The sequence below is a fragment of the Eleginops maclovinus genome, chromosome 13 (assembly GCF_036324505.1).
Source record: "Eleginops maclovinus isolate JMC-PN-2008 ecotype Puerto Natales chromosome 13, JC_Emac_rtc_rv5, whole genome shotgun sequence".
NCBI classification, from domain to species: Eukaryota; Metazoa; Chordata; class Actinopteri; order Perciformes; family Eleginopidae; genus Eleginops; species Eleginops maclovinus.
The window spans coordinates 14,607,098-14,631,699 of record NC_086361.1 but is presented as its reverse complement, the minus strand read 5'-3'; the positions used below and the strand labels follow the sequence as shown (position 1 = coordinate 14,631,699).

Here is a 24,602-nt window from a genome sequence, read left to right as displayed (position 1 = left end):
GAAAGTAATGGTTAGAAATCAATCAGTACTCGTGAGAAGTAAAATAAAGTTAGGTCTTCTCCATTGGTTTTTTTGGGTGATCTCATCCTGTCCAGTCCCTTAACCACAAATGTAAACTTTATCCTTCCTTGTGATCCAGGATCATTAAAGTTTCCCAACCACAGTAACCTTTACATAACACAGTTCAAAAACGTCCTTACTGGATAGACATACACCGGATTGTCATAGGATACTTCCTTGATTCTCCATTAGCCAAACTCATTTGATGAAAGAGACATTACAGAGGAGAGTATTTTCTGGTATTTCAGGGGATGTTTGAAGCCATTTCAGTCGCATACAGTCACATATCGTATATCAAAATATAACTTTGACGAATCCATTTTTTTTCAGAGGAAACCTATTTTAGTTGTTTGTGTGGACCACACAGGATCAGGGGATCACTGTGTCACAAGGCCCTGCTTTACACACATAAACCACACAGGGAAGTGAAGAAGCAGATCTGAGATTTGAAAGTCGAGCACCTGCTTCAGTCTTCGGTCTGAGATGATGTTAAGTATTGTGTTTCTTCCTGGAACTCTTTGGCACTGGAAAGCACTCCACTGATGCAATGGAAACGGTCTCCACTATTTAAATAATCCTTGACCTGATTTATTTCATGATACAAATTCCTGAAGGAATAAGAGTTATTGTGTTGATGATAGTTTGGTGTGGAGTCTGAGTGCTTGTAATAGGGTTGGTATTTACAAGGGTAATCTTAAATCACAAAGGCATACCTTTATTAAAATCGTGTCAGTTTGTGATATCTTCTGCCATCTTGTGGCTCTACGGCAAACTGCAGCTTGTGGCAAAAACACAAGCTGTGCTGTGATACGTGTCCTTGTAGGGTAAATACTGTTACACTCCTTCTCTATTGCTGTACCTGAGGGCTCTTTTATTCTCTCCCGAGTTCAAATATTTGTTGTTCTTGTTATTTTTTAAATTATTGATCTGACTTGCTTTTATGAGGACCTTATGGCCATTCTTAAAGCCATTCCTTGAAGGCATTTCTAAGTAAGCCTTATTTGGAAAATGCACAACAAATATTTCTCAGTTCTGAAATTAAACTTATTTTTAAATGAAGCCTACAGAAGAACTGTGAGATATGGTTGCTATTCTCTGTTTTCTCATTTTATATTATGGTGAATTAAATACATTTCCATTTTGGACTGTCAACCATACAAAAACAAGACATCTGACACTTTAGACATCTTGGATATTTTATGATATTATCTAATGATTAATAGACCAAACAATCCATTGCTTAAAAGGTGTAATAGAAGAACAAAAGTCCTCGAGATGTAACAAACATGTTGAAGGCATTTCTTTCTTTACAGTAATTCAATTGTTTTTAAAGTTTTGAGACCTGGATTGTTAAAATCCAAGCTAAGGATTTTTGCTGTGATCCTTTCCACATTACTGCCACCTGTTGAACAGTAAAAGTGTAATCATGTGAAACCACTGGCAGGAATTTGTATTGTGCCCACAAAAATAAACAGGAACACACCCATCCAAAAATAGCTAAATAGCACTACAAATTGCCAAAGCTCTTTTGAAAGACAAAAGAATCATCAAATGAGTCAGTAATAAACACAATTGTTATTTGTTGCCGTAGTAAAATGATGGAACAGCATTATATTAAAACAGCGTGAGACTCCATTGGAGGTAAATAGTAATCTTGAGTGTCGTCTGAGTCAACAGGCTCTTGTAAAAAGACATGAGGGGAATGTTTGTCTGAGGAGGTTATTTCGAGCAAAGCGGCCCCTCAAGGCTCTGTCTGTGTCATCATCACAATTGTGTATTCGGGACAAAGAAAGCAAGACAGAAAAACATTAACATTTTCCGATGACAGGGCCCTGGGATGCCCGATTTGCAGGGTTTGTTTGCCTCATGTTAATCTAGCCTTCGGTGCTTGGCAGGTTCACCTGTTTCTGAGCCTTAAATCATATCTGGACGTTTAAAATATATAGCAATGCAAGTCTGTTCCTTAAAGCCTTGTTGGACAGGTATATATTGAACAGTGCTTAAGCTAACTTCACACTAAGTGTTAAGGATTCACTCGCCACATCAGACTCCTGACCGTGGACCACTCAGTATATGATGACTTTGTTATGACAACAACAGTCCAGCAGAGGGCGATGTTTTCATGCACCTGGCTAGGTTATTCTTCATCTTTGCAAGTGAATTACCCTGTTTTACATAAGAAACAGGTGGATCAGAAGAGTATTACATTATGGTATGGGATTTATAACAAACAAGCATTGAAATCAAAAAGCATGATTAACATGTTATGAGCAACAATTCTTTTGATAAAATCTACACAACTAAAGGACATCTGATCGGTTTTCATTATATTAGGCGAATGATTGGCTATCATTCTTTCCAAAGGAATTTAAATGTCATACTCTTGAATTCCCATCTATATTTTTATTTGAGGCAAACATGGTACTACCTCAGATTTGAGCTCTATGGGGTTTTGAACAGCCGCAGACCAAATTTGTTTAAATAGTTTGGTTGTAAAATCGTCCATCTGTCAGCCTTTCTGGCCTCAACTCAGACTGTTAAAATTGTTGCCAGATTACCCAATCAGTGTAAGAACACACATAGGGCTCTCCAAAAACATGCTTTAATACAGCAAATGACAAACGTTTGAATAATTCTCAGCGGTACATAAAAAGTCTTCTGCTCTGCACAGACGTGTGTGGTGTGAGTCAAGGATAATTATACTACAGTCATTGGACAATTTTAGTTTACTCTTCAGTGTCAGAACATTTAATTAGCAGATCCTCAATGTGGCCTTGAAGAAAACTTAAATGGTAGATGAGTTTAATTTGTGTTTACTGTTCTGGAGTAGTGTGCGCACACCCTATTGTGTCCTTTAATGTTCGATGAGATCTACCCTTGACTGGAATATATACTCTGCAAACAAAAGGAATGATAAAGGGACTGTGGTAGCTAATATGTCTACTTTTAGACACACCTATCGCTGTCCTCACCTATCTGTATTATTGAGTCTATCCCTCAGTTGGACATGGATACTGAATGTGTTTAATTAAAGCAAATGTGTCTCTGCCAGGTGAAAGAGACCAAACAAAGAGAAGTGATTCTAAGTGCTAAGCAAACACCACATCCCACAAGCGCTCATCATTACATCCATTCAGTTCTGCCCGTTTTGCTGCAGATTCCTGGAAATGTGTTATTCTATCACCGGCTTTGTGCGCTCCGCCTGCCATGTGAACACTGACATCACTGACTGCTGCTAATGGGGCCAATGGAGTGAACCAAAGCTCCTCTAAAAGGCTTTGTCTCATACATAAAGCCATACTGTCTGACAGCTTTGAATAATCAGAATTTTTAATTCCGACATTTTGTACAAATTTCTGATAAAAGTTTAGAGGTGGTCGAGCCTAGCCCAGCATTTACTCGGCCAAAGGCAAGGAAACATAAAAAAGATGCTGCAAAACCATCATAAGGCTAATATAGATGACTCACACATGTATACTTTGATCTGATCTTAAACTTTGGCTGTGAGAAAATCCCAGACACAAAAATATCCAACCTCACAACAGGAATAAACAAAATCACAACTGTATATTTTGGCACACCATGCTTCTTATACACTGCCCGGCCAAAAAAAAGGTCACAAGCCTGTGGGGGGCAGTGCTATGATCTGCGGTTGCTGCAGTTGGTCTGGTCTAGGTTTAGCAACGTTATGTGTCCAAAGAATGAGGTCAGCTGACTACCTGAATATACTGAAGGACCAGGTTATTCCAACAATGGATTTTTTCTTCCCTGATGGCACGGGCATGTTCCAAGATGACAATGCCAGGATCCATCGGGCTCAAATTGTGAAAGAGTGGTTCAGGGAGCATGAGACATCATTTTCACACATGGATTGTCCACCACAGAGTCCAGACCTGAACCCGATTGAGAATCTTTGGGATGTACTGGAGAAGACTTTGCGCAGTGGTCTGATTCTCCCGTCATCAATACAAGATCTTGGTGAAAAATTAATGCAAGACAGGAATAAATGTTGTGACATTGCAGAAGCTTGTGGAAACGATGCCACAGCGAATGCATGCCGTAATCAAAGCTAAAGGCGGTCCAACGAAATATTAGAGTTTGTGACCTTTTTTTTTGGCCAGGCAGTGTATTTGTCTAATTTTCCAAAAGAAATCACTTGAGCGGGAACTCTCTTATACCCAGATGATGTGTTGAATACAACACCATTCAGACAGAAAACAAGGCAAAACAAAATGTTCTAGTCCTCTTCTGACCACAGTGGTATTTTTGTCTTCTGAGAATTATTGAAATGAAGTAATATTCTACTGTAATCCTGAAGGGTGTCTTCACTCAAAAACATCCTTTCTTGCATGTCACTCACGCTTCAAGGAGTTCACACTATCTTTTGCTTTCAGGGCTGCCTTGTTCAAAAGCCACAGCTTCTACCGACAAATTCCTGACTTTTTAGTTTCCTCCTTCATAGTGAGGGCTTTTACACAATCTCCACAAATCTCTCTGCAATTAGGCCCATCTGTGTGAGGAGAATAGAAAATAGGAGGCTTTGTGTTCACCATTCATGGTACGAACTTGAACTTTCCCCAACCAGCTGTTGATTATTCCTCATAGGAAAGCAATAAAGATCTTGCAACATATATAAATACTAAACCGATCAGGGAGACCTGGCATTTGTATCGTATAGTACAAGTAAAAGCTGCTTAATTCTTAACCTTCTTTAAAATGATTATTCCGCACTTTTCCTTACTGATGGCATATAGAAAATGGTGCACGAGATTAGCTCAGAATTAAACAAAGAGCACAGTGTGGAGGGATTTTCTCTGCCACACAGGACCATGTCGTCTAAATGAGTATACAGTGGCTGTGCAGCCTTTGTGGTCTTTCATGCCATTGAGCTTCTAATCATTCTTATTCTCTAAAAATTCCCATTAGCCAACTTGATGCTCACTTCAAGCCTGTGGATAAGATGTGGAGTACACAGACCAGTTCAGCAGTATTAACCCTTGTCTTTTTGATATACTGGCATCCAAAATTGCATGCTTGAGCGCTGAAGAGCTGGAATACCCACCATCCAGTGGTGGAACATTACCTTCATGGGCTTTACAAAGTACTTTTTTTCGAGTACTTGTATTTCAAATATTTGAACATTACATTATGAACAATAAGTTTCCAACGTAGTTCAAAAAAGTTACAATAAGATCCATGTCAACCATCAATGACGGTTTGATGTGGATGAGATGTTCAAGCCTTTCACCATGGACTGATCAAAAGTAACATAATAATATTAAAACACTTAATCATTTAAAACTCTGGACCACTCTAAATAATTAGTGGTTTCACTTTTCAATTTGGCCTACTATGTGGTATTAATAATTACTTTTAACCTATAACCTTAAACCCGCAAACACAACAATAAAATGACAAAATCCCAGTATCAAGATAAACTTGTTTGCTTATTTACAAATCTGAAAGATACAGAGCAACAAAGGTAATCATTTAAAGTCTTGTTTCTAGTAAACATAACTCAATAGTTCCTCTGCTTTATAAAGAAACGAAAATGTTGATTGAATTTTGTACCGAAGCAACTACTTTAAATGTCAACATAGCAAATTCACTTATTGGAAAACATCTGAAATATGACCCTTGATGTCCAAACCGACATCATTTCCATTTCTAAGGACACACTTTGCATGTTCATAAAACTGATGAACACTAATACAAGTATACTAGTGTAGACTTGCGAGAATTAACTAAAAGAGACAAAACACACACTACTAAAATGAGCGACAACAGCAGAAAGCAACAACACAGTGTCGTGTATGAACAAAATCACAGCGGAAATACACAACGCAAAAAACACGTCAATACACAAACACACATCATATTAAAGCAAAGGATCTGCACAATGTTTACAACTTGCGTAACATGCGTCTGTTACTAGTGAACACCGATGGTCCTGTACAGTTGCAACAAGTCACAGTTTGCTTTGTACTCACCTTTAAGAACGTCAGGTTTGTGAGTCTTCTGTGAAGTCCTCCTCAGTTTTCTCCAGGCTCATCTCAGGTCACAGCCTTCTCTGTCCCACTGAGCTCCTTAATACTCCCAAAACTTTGCAGCTGAATGAATCTCTGCAGTAAGGTCACAAACTGCAGAAAGTCCTAACACACCTCACTGAGGGTAAAAGACTCAGTGAGCTGCCGGATGATGCTTCGTTAGCATCATAGACTGTATAGCACGTTAGCAATAAAACCAGACACAGTGTGCACCTGTTGATGACGCGCATAGGTGGGTTTGTTGTGTGTCACCATAACCGAATAATGAAGCCTTAATTACTTGTGCGTTTGTGTAGGCTATTGTTGGCGCCTGTATTCACCTCTGGGCCTGGCCCTCATTTCCGGAGTATCAGCTGAGTGTCACCGCTGTTGCTGTGCCCTCCCGCGGCCGCAGAAACACGAGCAGCTTCTTCTCTCATTTAATGTAAACAATCTCACACAAATTATCAACCTTTTTTTGTTTGATATGTAGCCTAGGCTAATTGATATCTTAATTAAAAACGCTAGATGTGGCAAACAGTATGTGAAAAGTTGGGTTGAGATGTCCTTGATTTGTCAATGATGGTGTTGAATATGTGTTGTAATGGATGTCTGGTTATATCTGTATAGGCTACAATGAATTTCCGAACTAATCTGTCTATCAAACGTAACTTTGACATGTGTCTCTCTGTGTTCACCTGTTATAAATTGTGCTATTTCACCTTTCACCTAAGCACCAGTGAGCACTTTATTCTAAGTGTGCTGCAGGTGCATGTATGACAATATGACAAGCATGCTGCATGTAATTGAACTAAACTGCATTGATCCTCAGAGGAGGGATTTAACACAGTTCCCCTGACATGCTGTCTTCCCTCTCATTAATTTTGCTACTGAAGCTCATCTATTGGCTCATCACCAAGCCATGTCCCTGCTCATTGGCTGGTTAGCTTGTCTCTGATTGTGAAAAATTGAGACCATTACCTTCTTAGACATCCTTTCATTAATTACAGTATCAAAGACAGACACACGTTTGTGTAGGGTCCCAGAAGTGTGTCAAACATGAAAAGAGATGTAATGACCAATCCACATAGTTGCAAAAACACCTACTCACTTTCTTTCAATTTTCAATTTACTCTGAGCTTCCAAGGGGTGAGCCAGGGGGTTGTGAACAGGAGAGCTGTGAAAGGGGTAATCTTCACTCCTTTGCATAGCACAAAGGCTTAGCTGGAGATAAGCTCACACTCTGCAGCATGCATGGCAAGTAATATGAGATAAACACCGCTTGCTTTAGACGAAAAGTTGGTCACACATCGGAGATACCTGAAAGGTCGTACATGAGTCAATAAATTATGAATGCAGACGCCAAAGACCATGGACATAAAAAAAAAAGAATGAACACACAGACCAGAAAGTGTTTACTTGCATTCAAGCACATGGCCTTTAAAAGAAATACAATGACTTACAAAAGTGAAAAAAAAAGCTTCAGGAGAAATCGATTTACATCGCTCTGTTTTGGAATGACCGTGTGTGTGGTGCAGGATTGAGTGATGCTGTGTTCCATTTATTCACTGCTTCTGCACATAACAGGTAACTCGTGAGTCAGCAGGTGATGGATGCAGGGGAGGAAAAACAGTCACAGGCTGGACAAATGATGGACAGATGGAGAGAAAACAAGACAGGAGTTTGGGTGGTGATGGCTGAGGGTTGGGAGTCAGGAAACCGAATAATATGAAGCAGTAGGATGTGAGAGAAAATAAAACAGGAAAGAGGATAGAAAAGGAGAGAGAGAACAATAGAAAGGCGAGAAGTAAAGAAAGGGTGATGCAGCAAGCTGGGAGTTCAGTTTGCATGGCTCCACTCTGCAGGTGACTTTAATTACTTTTCAGCATCACTGCCTCTCCTGGTCATGAGCTGCATGCTTTGATCACCAGCTTCTGATTATTGGGCCTTTGTGAGGGCTTCTGCCTGCTGTCTGGTTGTAATTAAGTTTGCACTGGAGAGCATCTCAGCACGTCAGAAAGCTTACAAAGCCATCATCCATGCTCTCTTTCTCTTTGGGTTTAAACTGCACAGTGCTGTGGAACTCAAAGGCTAAGGCAATTGTATACAGAAGTTCTGTTATATTAGGAGATTTTTATGTGTTATTATAATTTTTCACATCTGTTCTTTGGAGGTTAAGGTTAAAAGCAAGCCCCTGACTTGCAGAAGGGTAAAATAATGTGAACCCAGTTTGAGAATAAATGTGATTCATGATGAGGCAGCATAATAAAGCACTGAATCATCCTGTCATTCTGAAGCACTTATGATTCTTTTAATAAAGGGAAATAATGCCTTACACACCTAACACTATCCACCGTTTAGGCAGTGAAGTGGTAAGATAATGAATACCAGCCTTGAAGGGGAAAATGAAGCCACTACATGCTAACTGTCCCCTTGGTCACCATATACACTTGGTGTTGATCTGTCTCCCAGGTGCTGTACTGTGATTCACAAACCTTCCTCTCATCTCACCTTTTAGAAACCTCTTTAATTTCTCTTTTATTTGCCAGATCAGATTCTTACAAATGTCTTTCTGTCCTTCAAGCATGCTGCATTCAACCCCTGACTGTGCAATCATTAACAGCAGTAGTCTTCTCACATCTTTTTAAATATCGCAAGTCAGCTCTTCTAAACGTAGCACATGACTGCCTGGAAATCATTACATTTTAATTTTGTACATCGTCAACCATTTCACAGTCTGGGATCGTCAGAACATTTTAGAAGGCATCTAAAGTAAGGCCTTGGGATGCATCATTTTTTATTAACAACATTAATACGTTTTAGTTATTTGTAATTGTATCCTTGTTTGCAACTTATAGCTTGTGGTGTACCTCAAGGTTCTTTTCCAAGCACTATTTTATTTTAATAATGGCTTTGTTCTTTGTCCTGTCTATTTTTGAAATTCCTAACCTTTCTATGAATCATTTGATGCATCTAGCCACTCCCTACAACCCTGCTATTGATCTTTGCTACTCCCTTTTTTTCCTCATCTCCCCATCCCTGTATGTCTCTCTTTCTCCCCCTGCAATCACTCTCCACTGAACCAAAAAGCAGGGAATGAGATGGCACGAAGAGAGAACCGCAGGTGTCTATTGAAGTAGTGACCAGCCAGGCAGCCCTCCCCTGAGCGGCCACATCCCACAACCCACTGTTGCATGTACTTGTCTGAAGGTCGCACCTTTCCGAGCCATCGCATGCAGCTGCTTGGAGCCTCTGAGCCATTGCAGTCCAACACCTACCTGCTGAGCAATATCAAAAGAGTTGGGAGAAACCTTGAATTGTACCAAAGTCAAAAGGTTCTCTGGACTTATTGTTCATCTGCCAAGAGCAGAGTATAGGAACATCTCTGCAGGGAACCGACCAATCTGTCTGTGGCGTTTGTCTTTTAGTGTTCTTTTTCAGCCAATATGTGAAGTTAAGTCATGAGAAAGAAACATTATGAAGAGAGCTATGAATAGCAGAGAGAGGACCCAAAGAGTAATCACCAGGGCTTCTTTACACTTTGACCTTGCTTTCACTGAAAGAAAAGTGTTGCAAGAGCACTATTGTATAAAACTGCATACAAATCAGTATTACATGACAACAAAATAGCTAAATCCAAATGTAACTCCTCTGCCCTGGTTACACTGATCTTGTGTAGGCTTTAGCTGACTCATTACTGGGTATTGAAGCCAGGCTGCAGATGACCCGCTCATTCTGGGAGACAGCAGGGATGTGATGATGGAAATTGACAAGATGTTAATTTAATTCTGCCAGAATAACCGCCCCCTGCCACCTACCCCACTGCAACGAGACGCAGTTATGAGTTCAGCTTTTCATTAAAAGAGGAATAACTTCAAGGTTTTTCTTTCAGAGAAAGTCTTTGTACTATAGATCAGTCACTAGTATTTTGTAAAGGTAGCAAAAACAAGTGCTCTATATATGTGACGGTGCCTTGGGGGTCTCCTATTACTATAAGAAACATATAGTAACATTCTTCTTTCTTTCATTCATTGTTTTTCCTTTTATTTTTTACAACTTGCAGGCAGGAGGACATTGCTGCTGTACATTTAAAAGATGACCTTCTCCTTTGTCAAAAGCCTGATTACCCACAATGCATCTCAACCTCTGACAGCCTGGTTGGAGATTCAGTTGTGTTAAGTTATAATAGCCTCAAACAGAACTAAGTCGGGGCCTACAGAGGTCTGTTTCTGTCTAATTTCTTTTTAACTTTTCATTTCTTTTTTCATTTTCCAACTCGTAGCCTTCACACCCAACCTTTGGCAATTTATAGGATTTGATGCAGCTCCCTTTATAGTCAGAAGGCTTTAGACAACTTACTTCACACATGCAGGAGATCTTCTTAAGACACTGAAATTGAGGGAATGGCAAATTACTCAATAATATAAAAATGTGAAAAAAAAGGTAACAACCTTGCGCGGTAAAAGCATGTTTTTGCAAATCCAATCCATCCATTTTACCATGGCCAACCACCTCACGTTCCACCACATTTACTGAAAATAAAAGTAAAAAAAAGTTTAAGCAGAAGAATTAGAGGGAAGATGGTGAACTAGCGCCCTGATTTACACTACTTGGCTCAGCCGTTGTTATAAAGCCTGACTGGAAATACTTTTAATATGAAGCTCTGTATCCTGGCAACCATAGAATTGGCCTTGAAATGTGATTGGAGGTTTCCCCTGGCCTGGAGCTCAAACATCTCCAGGGGAGATTTCTAAGACACAAATATGTCACATTCAAACTACCTCTTAAGTCATACAAATCCATTGTAAGAGTAATCAAACTCCAGGCATGGCCTTCCCTTAAGCCCTCCTCATTATACTCACATTCAAAGTTGGAACAGTTGACTTAGGATGTCTGGGTCGCAGATAAAAGCTTTTTTTATGTAGTGGTAATATCATCTGGAGCAAAAAGTGCCAATTGCCTTTGATTGCTGCCGTGCCCGAGAGCGTCTGTGTGTCTTTTTCCTGTCGCTTTCAGCGTGTTTGCTTTTCAGCACAGCCAGTCATCAGAGGAGCCTGTGCTCCCAAGACCAACTTCCCTGACACACAGCAAGATTTTCTTCAAGCTTCTACTCGAAGGCAGCAATGCTACCAATTACCTCCATGGAGCCAGCCAGCCGTCTCGCCGATTTGACAGATGACTTTGACCTCAGCAAACATGAGGACCGTCTCTTTGGTTGACACATACGCCTGCTGTTGAAGGGAGAGGTTGATGGGTTGAGGTGCGGGTATGGAGGATGCAAACCTTATTCTCAGATTGCATCCTTTACTGTACAAGCCTCCGGCAAGCAAGGATCACTGTTATCTCCATGGCATCTTTCTGTATGACCCCTTTCGAATGAACCCTCTATTCATTTTTCCACAAACGCTGGTAACCACAGTGACATTTTCCCCTAATGATAGGGTTCATAACCTGTCTACTGCTAGGCCTGAGAGCTCAGCCTTACTCTTACTGAGCTGTGACTGAATGCAGCTTCCTGCGATAAGAGTCGTTGAATGAGAATGTTTCTGAGTTGTGGCAGAAACATCGAGGTGAGGACAATAATAAAGCAATAACTATGTTTATTTATACCGGAGCAGTTATCAGAACAAACATTGCAAATTGTGTCTCGTAAAAAACGAATTACAGGAATAAAACCAACAATATCAACAAAGCGAACAATACCAGGACATTTCATTTAGCTTCCAAACAATGCAGATCACTGAGCAGCTAGTTCTGTAGGCTCCCTTGTGTTTTGTGATGAAGCAGATATGACTCCGCTAATGCGCTTCCATTAAATGGTGAATACACAAAGCAGTGCACATTTACTATAAACTTTTACCCTCCTCTACAGCAAAATAGCCTCAGTTTATCAGGTTTATATCAACATGAATGCACAGTAAATATAAACTCACATGAAATACAGAATGTGCCCTTAGTAATTGGAGCACACTTGTTTTTCAAATTGTGGCGCAGCGTGACTCCCCATGCTGTTATTAACATTCCCCCTGATATTACATGCTGCTAAAACACCCTTAATCAGACTAAGGCTCTCCAGCTTTAGGCTCCACATGTAACTGACTTGATCCTTTGTTTTCTGTGCCGCTGTTGTTATTGTAATCAAGCTTCTTGACACACTGGAATTTCCTCTGCTTAGGCTGACACACCAGGCACAAAGTGATGAAAATGTACCTCATGAGTGTGGGCTCATTATTCTCGGCTTTACACACGCTGTGAATACAAACACAGAGTTAACGTACCTGGTGTACCTCACCTCTGGTAAATACCAAAGGGAATAAAAATTAGATTTGCTGGGTAACCACATTCTAGCACTTATTTAATAATCCTCATCTTAAATCCACAGCTAGAACAGGTTTTGCTGCAAATACAGGACCTTTGTATTAGACATTTGAACATGGTAACTTCCATTTAAAATGCACTCTAAACTAATCATGCTCTCTTATCCTCTTTCCAGATTTTGTCCCCTGATGTCCACAAGAAAACAGAGCTGTCTTGTAATGAGGCACAGAAGAATTGGTTGAATAAAGGATGCTACACAACAATATGACTCTACACACACCTTACATTTTAGTCTCAATGTTGCATTACTTAACTTTCTTTAATTGAGTTTCAGGTAATTATTTGATTTTAATCAAATACATTGTTGTTTCAGTGGGGACTTGCAGATATGGATATTTCCGTGATGTCAGGTCTGATTGTCAAACAATAGTAATTTCCTCCATCATACCAGCCTTGGGAAAGTATTGTTGTTTCAAGGTTAGAGTTTAAGAAGGGCTCAGCACCTGCCTTGCAGCAACTGCAGTGCAGGAGGCGGACCACATGGTGAGCACCAGAGGCAAAAATCTGAAACAGTGTCTTTGACAGTTTGTCCTCTGCCCTCCCTCTTAATAGTTTGCAGTGGGAAATAATGAGGTTCACCACTCTCATGTCATCCAGTGATGTTTGAAAGAAATTCAAAGCTGCTAAAGCTGATTTTCTGGCAGCTTATGTTTAGGCCAAGTGAAGAATATAAATCCAATAGTTTTTAGCTCTGTTTTTGGTCTCTCCCAGCTCCCAAGGGATACATTTGACTCTTATGCTGCTAAACGCTCAATGATTTTTCAACCTGCGAAGCCACCAACTCAATCAGTCTGCTGTTCTGAAACTTTTTGCTGGAATCAGATGATTGCTTCAGGACATAACAATCAGTTCAGAGTGATGAGATTGAACCAAAACAAAGGTGAAACAAAAACAGTCCTTGGAAGCTCAGGATACTGCAGTCAAATGAGGCATATTAACTTATTGTTATCATGAAAAATATTGAAGGTCCAGAGTGTCTTGATTTAGTGTCATCTGTCATTGAGGTTTCTCGTCCCACTTCTCCTTTTTTAATCATGTTGGAGAGCTATGGTTGCCTTCAACCGAGTTTAGTTTGAATATCCTGGGCTGTAGAAAACATGGAGGTGTGGCATGGCAAACTCTATGAAGAGGCCCCGTTTGTAGTAAAGATGTAAAGGGCTATTTCTAAGCTAAAAACAAAAACATGAAGATTCAGGCAATTATACAGAAATTAAAACAAAGTATTGAATGCTATTACATATCTACCACAGAGAGACAGAATTAAAGCGAAAATGGAGGTCGGATGTCACTCACACATGCCGAAGAGGTGACCAGCCAGCTGTTACCCCTACTTGCCACAATCCTGGCATCTGGAAACCACACATTTATGCAAATGAGAAGCAATTAGGACGTGGATGCTGATTTGGCCTAATGTGCTCCCCAGATGCGACCAGATCAAGGGGGACAAAGCCAAAGGAATTTAAACAGGAAATGAATAGTAACATTTTTATGAAGCACGCTGGCTGACCTCGCTGCATTCTACACTATACATGATGTACCATATACCAGAGGAGACAACTCTCTTTTCACAGAGATGTAAGTGACAGCACCTGGACCGACTGCCTGATCATTAGCACAGAAAGCTCAGTATGCTGACACTTTATCTGAGCAAATTGCCTCTGTGAAGGGACAGGTAATGCAAAACCCTTAACTCTGTAAAGAGACCTGACTGCCTGCTCCTGAAGCTCATTAAGTCACTGGGGGCACCTGGATTATGCCTAAAATGATAGTTTTTCTCTTTTCAATACACCATGAGTCTACTTTTTGCATCACCTCAGCCTCCCCGAACCTTGACCCCAACCACTGAAGTGCGAAATGAAAAACAACCCGAGGTCAGCATCCAAAAGTGATCTATGGCCGTCCTGCTCCGATTGCACAATGGAGATGACAGTGACACACATTTTGGAGGAACACCTTGGTCCCCAGATCTCCAGACAGATGGCATGTGCCAGTTAGAGCCTGCCCTCAGCTGTCTCAGCAGAGAAGGGATGTCACTCGACTATCTACTTCTCTACTACTCTCCACCCGCCATCAAAATGATATGACCAATATGCTCCCTTTCAGCCCCTGCCATTGTGGCCTATTTGCACCATATGCTCTTCAATCCAATTAAAAAGGAATGAAGAGCAGGCCAATATTTAAGCAATAACCATCAAAACTCTACATTGTGGAGGAAAAATATGTTTTATGCTATAATGTAAGTGCACTTTACCTTATATGAATAATTTAATCAGTATAGACACATATCCATAATAACTATCGCAAATGTACCAATGCCAGCAGATGTAACTCAAAAGATGGGATACACTCAAGTGAACTCTGAAAATTACCTTTTGTTTGAAAATAACTGTGAGCGAGGAGATGACAGTCATTAAAAAGTCTCACATGCATACATAACTGATTTGAAAATTGGCACTGTGGTGCAGTACAATTTTCTGTGCTTTCAAGAGCATCGCACTTTGAACAAGTAATTACTCAGCCAGCCTCATGAAAGTTGCCGTTAATTTGTTTGTTAAGGGGAACGCTGAACAAGGAGGAGAGGCAGAATGCAAATTGATTTTGGAGTAGCTCCTCTCGCTCCTTACCCTTTGTTGTAAACTTTTCTCTATGTTAAATGCTTCTAAAGACTGTAAATAAAGGCCGATTATGTAAACAGAGGAACACTTGTGGCCAGGAGAGATTCAAGTCCACAGTCTGTGCAGAGGCGGCCTCATAATGAGGATGTAAATGGATGTTCAGCTGCAATATGTCCCCAAGATCTAGCAGACACACTAACATATTGCATATTTATACATAATTCACGCATAGTGAAATACGTTTAGACCACTCTGTAAGAAGGACAGCGCTTGCGTGCTCAATGCACTTCACACAGTCTGGGATTTATGCAAAATATCAGTTGATGACTCAAAGCTTTGATTCATCTTAAGGTGTCATTTAGCACCAGCAGCATGAGAATGTTTCATTTTAGACTTGAAGCTTATACCCGATAGAGCTTATACTTACATTTTAGTAGAAGAATTCCCTACTAATATGGCACAATGAGATATTTTGAGTGAATGGAGTACTCTGCCTATAATAATCCGGAATAAGGTGATTTGAAGACAGTATAACTGCCAAATCAGTTGATCATAAATATAAAATATTTGGCTAATTAAATAATGTAACCATACAGATGTTCAGTTTGGAGCTTACAATTGAATTAATGAAGTGAAGCGTTTGGTTTTCTCGTTAAAAGCACGCAGAATGATTTGATTGTTTCCAAGACAGAATAGTCGTAGTGGTGTGCCCTTTCAAAGCCGATCTCGGCCTGCATATACAGCTGTGTCAACAGATAAGGGAGCGATAAGAAGAAAGTGTTGGACTACTGCGTCCTATGACTCACACAATCTGCTTGTGTCATCCAATTTAGCAGCTTAATGGTAAGTAAACCCTGAAGAGAAAGCATGTACTGTTTGGGTTACAGTATGTAAATTTGCATCTTATTTTCCGGCATCATATGATGCAGCAAAAGGTATTTCTAGTCAAGTATTCCATGAGATTGATGAATAAGCTGATCATCTGAAGCTATAGGACTTGTTAGTTAAAGGCATACATCTTTAACAAACCTTTTTGCTTAAAGCTTTGAATAAACATCATTAGAATTGGATGTGTTTACTTAGCTGATGCAAATGACCTGGAATACGTTCGGCTGTTAAAGTAACCCTGGTGCCCCCAGGCAAACACAAAGCCCTATCTGATCAGTTCAAAGAACCACTGAGAGTAAGTGCTGCTATGGGAAAGAGCAGGACAACAGCGGGATAAACAAAAAGCTGAGCAGACAATGAAGCCACCTGCCTCTACGCCATCTCAAGCCACTCAGCTGTGTCACTCGAGTAAGGACTTCAAATGAAAGACCACAGCTTCGGGCAACATTTTGGGTGAAATACATTGGCTGCCATCACGGTACAGGGAAATGGAAAAGTTAAGGGGTCAACAGATTGAATACAAAAAAGTGTTGAGAAGCTAAAGCTACCTCACTGGTGAAAAACATTTGACAAATGAAAACATAGTTCAGTCTTTTTCGGACAGTCATGGAAAAATGTATAGTTGTTTCTCATATTTTGATAGAATCATAGAATGTTGCTTTTGTTCAGAACTAAAACGATTGAAAAAAGATGGACAATCTCTCTCTTACACTGAAAAGTTAAAATGATGAGCAATGAAACACAGAGTTTCTGGGGTTAATAAACTCATGGATTTCACTGCCACGGCTTTACTTGTTGTTGAAGGTCCATTAGCTTAAAATGGCTAGCATTAGCATTTGCTCACATCCTGTAATTGCTACTTGTTTGCTAACATGATCTTGCTCTAAATCTCATCTCGACTACCTCTGAGATGTGTCATTATTCAGCATGCCAGTGAATCATCCTTTTGTTTAGCTTCATTGCACATTAGTGCTTTTTTTGAGACATTCCTCGTTTTGAAGAGTTTCTCACTATGATGTCAGAGTATAGTAATTGTCCCTGAGGCATTGAGGAGTTTTCCTGGCATCACTCTGACACACAGTAGGGACTTTGTTGATAATGTGGGCTGCTGTTACTCCCTCTCAGCATGGCAGGTGTGATCCAATCATTTTTCACAAGGCCTATCCTTAACATTTACAAGCGCCTGAGTGTTTGCCTACAGTTCAAATGTTTCAATTACTTTTTTCACATTTGGTTTTCTGTTTGAAAAAGGAAACCCAGGGTGGGCCTCCATGCTGTGTCCTTAATTGGGTGTTTTGTTGTGTTCTTGTTATAGAGTTATGACTCATGTGTACTTATATTTGTGGAAGACATTTTACTTTAGATGCTTCACTGATTTAACAAAGTAATTTAAATTGTAATGTAAGTTTCCCCGCTGTGGGATTAATAAAGGATTTCTGATTCTGATTCTTATTCATTTCTCTGCCCTTTTTTCTACTTTTACAGCTGCATTGTGAAATCTCTAGGGCTGGAGTTATAGAGTTATGAAAAAACAGACAATTTACTGTGTTCCACTATTACCGTTGTTTTTATAGTTCAGTATTTTGAGAAATACGGTTTTTGCTTTCTTGTAAGCACTCAGATGAGATCATCTCTCGTGTCTGTAGAGTAAACAACCTAAGTTTATGGTGTGGTTAGCAAGCAGCTGGTTAGCTTAGCTTAGCATCAATACTGGAAACAGGTGAAATTGGTAGCCTGGATCTGTGCAAAAGGAATAAAATCCACCAGCACTTTTCAAGCTTAGTAATCAACGCGGTATATCTCGTTTGTTTAATAGGTGCAAAAACTACTCCCTGTCCTGTAGCAGTTGCCAGGCAACCAGGGATACTTTAGGAAGTTACTGGTTCTGGCTCCAGCTTATTGTTTAGCATCCAGACACGAGGGTGCTATCGATCGCCTCATCAAACTCACGCCAAGAAGGTGAATAAGCCTATTTCTGATCCAACTCCTCCTTCTTTAGAGATATTTTACCTAAAAACAACTTCATAACTAAAGAAGTAAGGCACAGTTTGAAGCTTTGTCATACAGATTGAAAAGGAGTCCAACTGCCTCCTTCTCCATAATGCACTTCAACTAAATCAACAGAGAAATCTCTCAGGTCAAAAATGTACATTACATGCAGTCTCCAGGCTCTTTCATCAAAAGCCTTTTGGGTGTTTTTGTGGCGACAGAACAACTTGTTAAGTATTTGTTGGTCTCTAATGGTGTGCCAAGTCTCTTGTTAGAGTTTGAATAATTAAAAAATTGGACTGAAGATGAGAAATGGACCACCTCAAGATGAGCCTCTTGAACACGTTTTAAAACATTTGTTTATCTGCATGTAGATGTGTGGAGGCTGTTAACAGATGGAAGGAAGATTGGGTGTGACGAGTAGTGAGTATTCATTGATGAGAACAAGGCTTGTTAAAACCCAACCTTCTATTCCTCTTTCTCAGTGTTCCTCTCACAAGTGCAGCAAAATGATCTTTTGCATTTCAGCTACAGATAGGGATGAGCTCTGATTTCTCTCTCATATATTACAACCAATCTCACGGGGTTGTCACTTATATGAAAACAAACCTACACAGTAGCAGCAGAAGGATGAGATTCCCGCCCTGACAGGTGATTATAATTTCGTAAACGTGTCCAAGCTTTTACGTTGCATCAAGAGGAATGGCCAGGGAAAGAGTTAATGCCGCTTCACTGGAAGAGCATATTGCATTCCTCATTGTACTACAGGAATGGTCTATAAAAACGATAGGATGAGGGACATTAATGTCAAAGGTAGAAATCTCCTAATTTTAAAGGAATACTTCACCCACTGAATGATCATTTTATATCAAATACTTATGCCACCTTGTATTCTTGAAGGATTTATTTCCCTCTTGCCTCCAAACAAAGAATCAACAAGCATTTCCAAAAGTAAACAGGGTTTCGCATTTAAAAACAGCAAAAATAAACATCTGTTTAAACCTTGCACACAACTTGAGCAGAAAATTATAATGTCCAGTTATATGCTCACAACTAAAACTCTTGCTTTTTTAAAAAACACATTTCACTTGTTTTCCAAGCGTTAAACTGTTTATGTGGAAGTGTTTTGCATAATAAAGATTTAGCAGAAAAGTGCTCATTAACTTGGTTATTCTGCATCAGTTGTTTCAGAGTTGTAAACAAATGTTTTGATACTCAGTAGTTTTGCTGGTTTGAGACGCGGCTCCAATTTGTCTCAGTTCATCAAGATTTTTCTCAGTTTTTAGATTTTCGTTATCTGTGGAGGCCTGCAATTGGAACATAGTTTACTCTAAAAAAGTAACACAAAGAGAGCAATTGATATACAGATAATCATTCTGTAGGTTAAGTGTTCCTTCAAGGGGCCACAAACAAAGAGGTTGGGAAGCACTGCATTGATGTACCTGAAAACTAGAAAAAAGGTCAAAAGTTTGCTATCAAGTTCAACTGTTGCAAGATTTAAAGTGAGCCAAACATCAAGAATTGAATTTCATTTCTGTAAGGGATATCAAAGCAACTGCTTGAGAATGCAGCACATGGGGGCTTAAGCATCCAGATAGCTACAGTATAGCACAATATTGTAAGTAACATTTACAGTCGGTCTGAATGTTCCATGTTGTCATGAAAAAAGTATTTCACCACTTCCTGTTATTCTGTTGTTACAGTACACGGTAACATTTTCAAGTTTCAAGTTCAAGGTTTTATTTGTCATATGCACAGCAGATACAGCGTATATGTTGGCAATGAAAATCTTATGTCGCGTGCTCCTCCAACAACTCAACATGCATGGTGCAAAAGATAAATAAAGTAGTGCAAAAAGAGAGAAGAATATTTACAATGAAATTTAGTGCAACAAAACAGTTGCTCTGCATAAAAAGATAATCATTTGTACAATGTTTATTCCTTTTCAACCAAGATATCAGGCTCTTGAGTTGTTAGCCTTGAGAGTAGCATTTAAAGTATCCAAATAGAAACTTCATATGAGAAATACAAAAGATAATTGAAAAAAGTATCACTTTCTGACACGAGAGAATCATCATGGTCGATTACAATACATAGTGTTTTCTCCTCCAATGATAACTAAACAAGCTTATCACTGCCATCATCAGGGCACACTGAGCACTCTTTCCATTGATACAATGTGATTTCATCACACTGAGGCTGTCAAGACACTCTGTACAACAATGTTCCCTGGTGGTCTTTGGAGCTGGAGTAAAAAAAATAATACTGTCTCGAATCCTAGGTATGCTGTGGTGTTAATATGCAATAACACATTTAGTTTGTAGATATTATGACAGATGGCAGTGGTTTAAAAACGCTGCAAACGATCATGAAAGTTTGTCATCCTAACACTTTGAGCTATTTTCCCTTTACTACTATGCTATCAATTTAATGCAGTAATGTCATTATTAAATCATGTATGGCAGCTGCTAGACAATTGATCCCTGGACGAATTTAGCTTTCGACCCCTTAATGATTTCAAACTAAATGCATCACGATATCTCAGCAAACAATCATGGTAATGCTGGAGAGTTAAACTTTACCTAGAGTTGGATTCAGGTTTTGTCTGTTTATTTAGATATACAAGCTTTAACTGGTGTGATTTTATGCATACAGGCTGAACCTGAATTTTGTATTATCATAGACTGTAATGTATGTAATGTCACTATGACACGTTCTGGCAAATTAAAAAACTGGCCTATCAGCAACCTGTGCACACAGCTTTGTGGCGCTAAATCAAACATGTATTGTGATGGTTAACATACTACTGTGGCTTCAATCTCTCGACAGGATCACACCAATTGGGACACAAAACCAAGCTAGGGAATAAAGTGGGGGGAGCCATGAGCCCTTCACCACTTCCTACCCCAGACTTTTGTCACCTTGCTTAGACCGCATCCATCTTTGATTTTTGTCTCAACTACACGTGTTAAGTGGGTTCATGACTGCATCTGGCACGATTGTGACGCTATGGTGGTGACAAAATCTGTACGCAGACATATAAACATACAAGTACTCAAAGCTGCCTCTCTGGTAATTCCTGCTTCAGTATGATAGGAGCACATAGACCGAGCCAGGCCTGCAGGAGATACAATTTCAGTAGCGATAGGAAGAGAGAAGATCACAGCACATGTTGTGGTATGAATCAACCGAACAGTAATGGATGAATATCTTACTCTTGTGCATGTAAGTAAAACAGTAGGACAGAAGACTCATTTGAAAAGAAGACACAGGGTCATGGTTTACTTGAACTGTAGATACAGTAAAGACAGACTTGGATCAGTGTAACACAAGACCAGCTCCATAACTTTTACTCCAACATGTGCTGGTGTGAGAATAACCCTTAAAGGCAGAAAGAATCCTTCTTGTATTCAGCGAGCCACTCTGACATATTTCTGTCTGGGTAGAGCTGAGGGATGAACTGCACCAGGATCAAGTCACAGGACACACGATGAATAAAGAAACATTCACTCTTCTCACAAAAATCATGACAGCTTGAGATAAATGTTTAAAAAGGCTCTATAAAGACTTTACATTCTGTGTGGTGGGGCAGAGCTACAAACAAGCTTATGAACTAAATCAATTTGATTTTCCCAGATAATTGAGCTCATACTAAGGCCATGAAGCGTCTTAGGATTTTGATGATTGAGGCTTTAAGGCAATAACATTGTGACAGACTAAAATGATGCTTCCATTTAAAATAAATTGAAGGCTTGCTATAGATTAAAGCAGAGTGTATCAGTTTATGTTTGGTCAAGGCTACTCTACTTGCAAAAACAATACATTTAGAGCAACAGGAGGAGCATCCAGCAATCAGTCAGCGCCTGGTTCCTCACTTTTACTCTGCTCCACGCTGCTGAAGTGTGTGGCCAGCTCCTTCAGCACGGCTTTCCTGCCCAGATGATCGTTCCTCCTCTTCTCCATGATCATGTCCTCCAAACTCTGAAACTCCAAAACGTGCGAATGTTTCTCAGACATGAATATTTTCAACCTGTACGGCTGCTTGCCTATTCGGATCTCCCCACCCATTTTGAACTCCCTTTTGCCGAATCTGCACCAGGCGGCAAAGCCCTCTGAGTTCCTCCAGCTCAGCTCCCGGTCTTTTAAGCCCACTTGCTCCATCGCGTTCTGCACCACCATGTCCGGACCCAGAGCTTTGAATTTGTACAAGTCGTTTACAATCCTACACCGCCTCCCTTGACTGGCGTCTGTTAAAAAGCTGTTTTTCACCTCGGCTCTGTGCAGGTGCACAACCTGGAAGTCTCCCACGTACACAGCCCAGTGCGGGAACTGACCCGTGGCCACAAACTCCACCAGGTCCCCTGCCTTGCATTTGTTTAGCAGATTCTCCGGGGAGTAAACCTCCAGGTTGGCAGACTTGACACTCTTCTCGTAAATACTCTCATCTCTGTTGTACACGGCACACTCCACCTCGTCGCGCGGATCGTATTGTTTCTCTTCCTTATTCCGGTCCTTATCTGTGCCATCGACAGTGCAGCCGTCTTCCAGCTCGTCGTCGTCGCTCGAGAATATGTAAGAGACACCGATCCGTGGACCTTCCTCCGTGTCCACGCCGTTAGGGTCCACTGTGGGAACTTCTGCGTAACTTAAATGTGACAGCTTGTCCATCTGATTCCCCATGCCGTTGCTCACCCGGTAAAAGCCTGTGTAATACGATCTGATGTCAGGCTACCGGCTGCCAAACATCACCACAATCTGCCACACAAACTCACAGGTTACAACTTCCTTTGCCCTGCCGTCCGACAGGATTTTATCCAAATTACGCATAAGTGTATTTCCGCGGTGTGACTGCTCGAGTAGCTTGTTATTGCCCCATCAACAAGTGGAGTTGGGAAGAGAAAACAAACTGGTTTCAATTTTGGCGAGGAGAATTATCCTTCAGGTGCAGCCTCGTAGACTCACCTGCTGTTTCCCTGCTTAAAGTTCCGTCTTTAGGCGATCACGTAAAGATAACAATGAGACTTATTATCCAAATCCTCGCTCGTATGTTTGTCTACACCGCTACAAGTGTAGACAAACTAGTCCGCTGTGGTGACGGCGCACACACTGGGCAGAGAGACACGGTGAACTGAAGCTGATCTGTAGATCTGGTGCTCCGCAGCCACAGCGACTCAAGCTGCTGCCTCGCTTTAAAGCGGAAGTGTGAGGGCTTTCTACATCACCGCACCTTTCATATACACTCCTCAGCTCCACTTAAGACTTAAATACTTGTGAAAATGTTGTGCCTTTGTCTGAGCAGGTTGCAGGATAACACTTTTTCTTTTTGGCTTTAATTCAAATAGAATGCAAAATTGATGATTAGGGATGACGTATTCGCCTACCTTCTCTCCTCTAATGTATATTTTAACTGTAGTCCTATAACATTAAATTAATAATGAAAGATGTTTTATTAACATTTCATTGTAATTTAGTTTTATTTAGTTAAATACATGTTTGATTGATTGAATGGTTTTGTTGGATGGATGGTAAAGGATCTATTTAAAATATTTTAAATTAATTTTAATTCTATAATGTTTTGAGTTGTTTTTTATTGTTCTATTTATTGGATCAATTCATTGATTAAAACAATATGTATCTGTTAGGCAATTTGTATTGATGCATTTATAATTTTTTCTTGTAACTTTGATTAATTTTGTTGTTTTATTTGATCAAATGTTTTGTAGAAAAAAAAGAGAAAAAGCTAAATAGGAAAACATAAATAAAAACACGCTCGGTTTGGATAGGCCATATTTTACTGTTTTGACCACCTGCCTGTCCTTGAATGAACTGATGCTCCAAAGTCGTTGGCTCCCTCTCCCTCTCCCTCTCCTGGTGGGACTATAATGTCTCCATTACACATGTAGTGGTTTGTGGCCTAGAGTTGCTCTCAGTTATGGGCTATTTTCTCACCACTGTATCCCCGAGGCAAAGAGAATGAGCTATTCCTCAAAAATTGCACATGCTGCAGCAGCCTCTTCGTGAAAACACCTGTCCTGGAAATGGGAGGCTGGAGTGAGAGACTGGAGGATGCTTAGAGGTGTGTTTATGTTTGACAGTCTGTAAATAGAAACATGTGTTCAACTGTGTGAAGAAGAGGGAGACACAAACCACAAATATGATGATCCTGACATCTACCCAGGCACTGAGCTGAGTACCCATTGGAGGGACCGATTACAAACTGACTGCAAAATCATTAGGTACAGTAGAAATGATAGAGGACGTGTCTCATCAGGGGGAAAAAAACCCTCCATCTGATTCATTTGTTTAGTTTAAACAGGCAGAAAGGCTCCATGGGTCAGGGTGGACTCAGTAGATTAACATGGAGGCTCTTAGGCAGCACTCCTTAAGACTCTCAGGTTAATTATGAAACTGAGCTTTCTTAGAGCTGCTCAGGATCACGCTATGTGATTTCCAACTCTGGCTAATCCAGATTACATGTTTTCCCTGGTTAGTAAGATTCAACTTGGGTCACAGGGTTCAAATCAAACATCTTCATGCAGGTTTTGAGGTCAAGACAGAAGCAACGTTTAACAATCAGTGTCAAGTTCGTAAATTGGTCTAAACCATGACATTTTTCTGCATGCATTCATTTTCCTCATAAAATGTA

At 40.1% G+C, this 24,602-nt stretch overlaps 2 protein-coding genes across 2 annotated transcripts in view; both read right to left on the bottom strand.

Moving 5' to 3' along the window:
* The window catches only part of triqk (triple QxxK/R motif containing), a 128,447-nt gene extending 122,098 nt beyond the window's left edge, over positions 1 to 6,349 (bottom strand). The window contains exon 1 of the mRNA XM_063898463.1: positions 6,051 to 6,349. The gene's annotated coding sequence lies outside the window, so the exon portion shown is untranslated. The remainder of the gene's footprint in view (positions 1 to 6,050) is intronic.
* Positions 6,350 to 21,207: 14,858 nt separating this feature from the next.
* lratd2a (LRAT domain containing 2a) lies at positions 21,208 to 23,147 on the bottom strand. Its single transcript, XM_063899961.1, has one exon. It carries the CDS (start codon positions 22,634 to 22,636, stop codon positions 21,809 to 21,811), a length of 828 nt encoding a protein of 275 aa, XP_063756031.1. The 5' UTR covers positions 22,637 to 23,147; the 3' UTR covers positions 21,208 to 21,808.
* Positions 23,148 to 24,602: the final 1,455 nt, after the last annotated feature.

Coding starts and splice junctions, on each gene's coding strand:
- lratd2a (XM_063899961.1), bottom strand. CDS start 22,636: ATGGGGAATCAGATGGACAAGCTGTCACATTTAAGTTACGCAGAAGTT.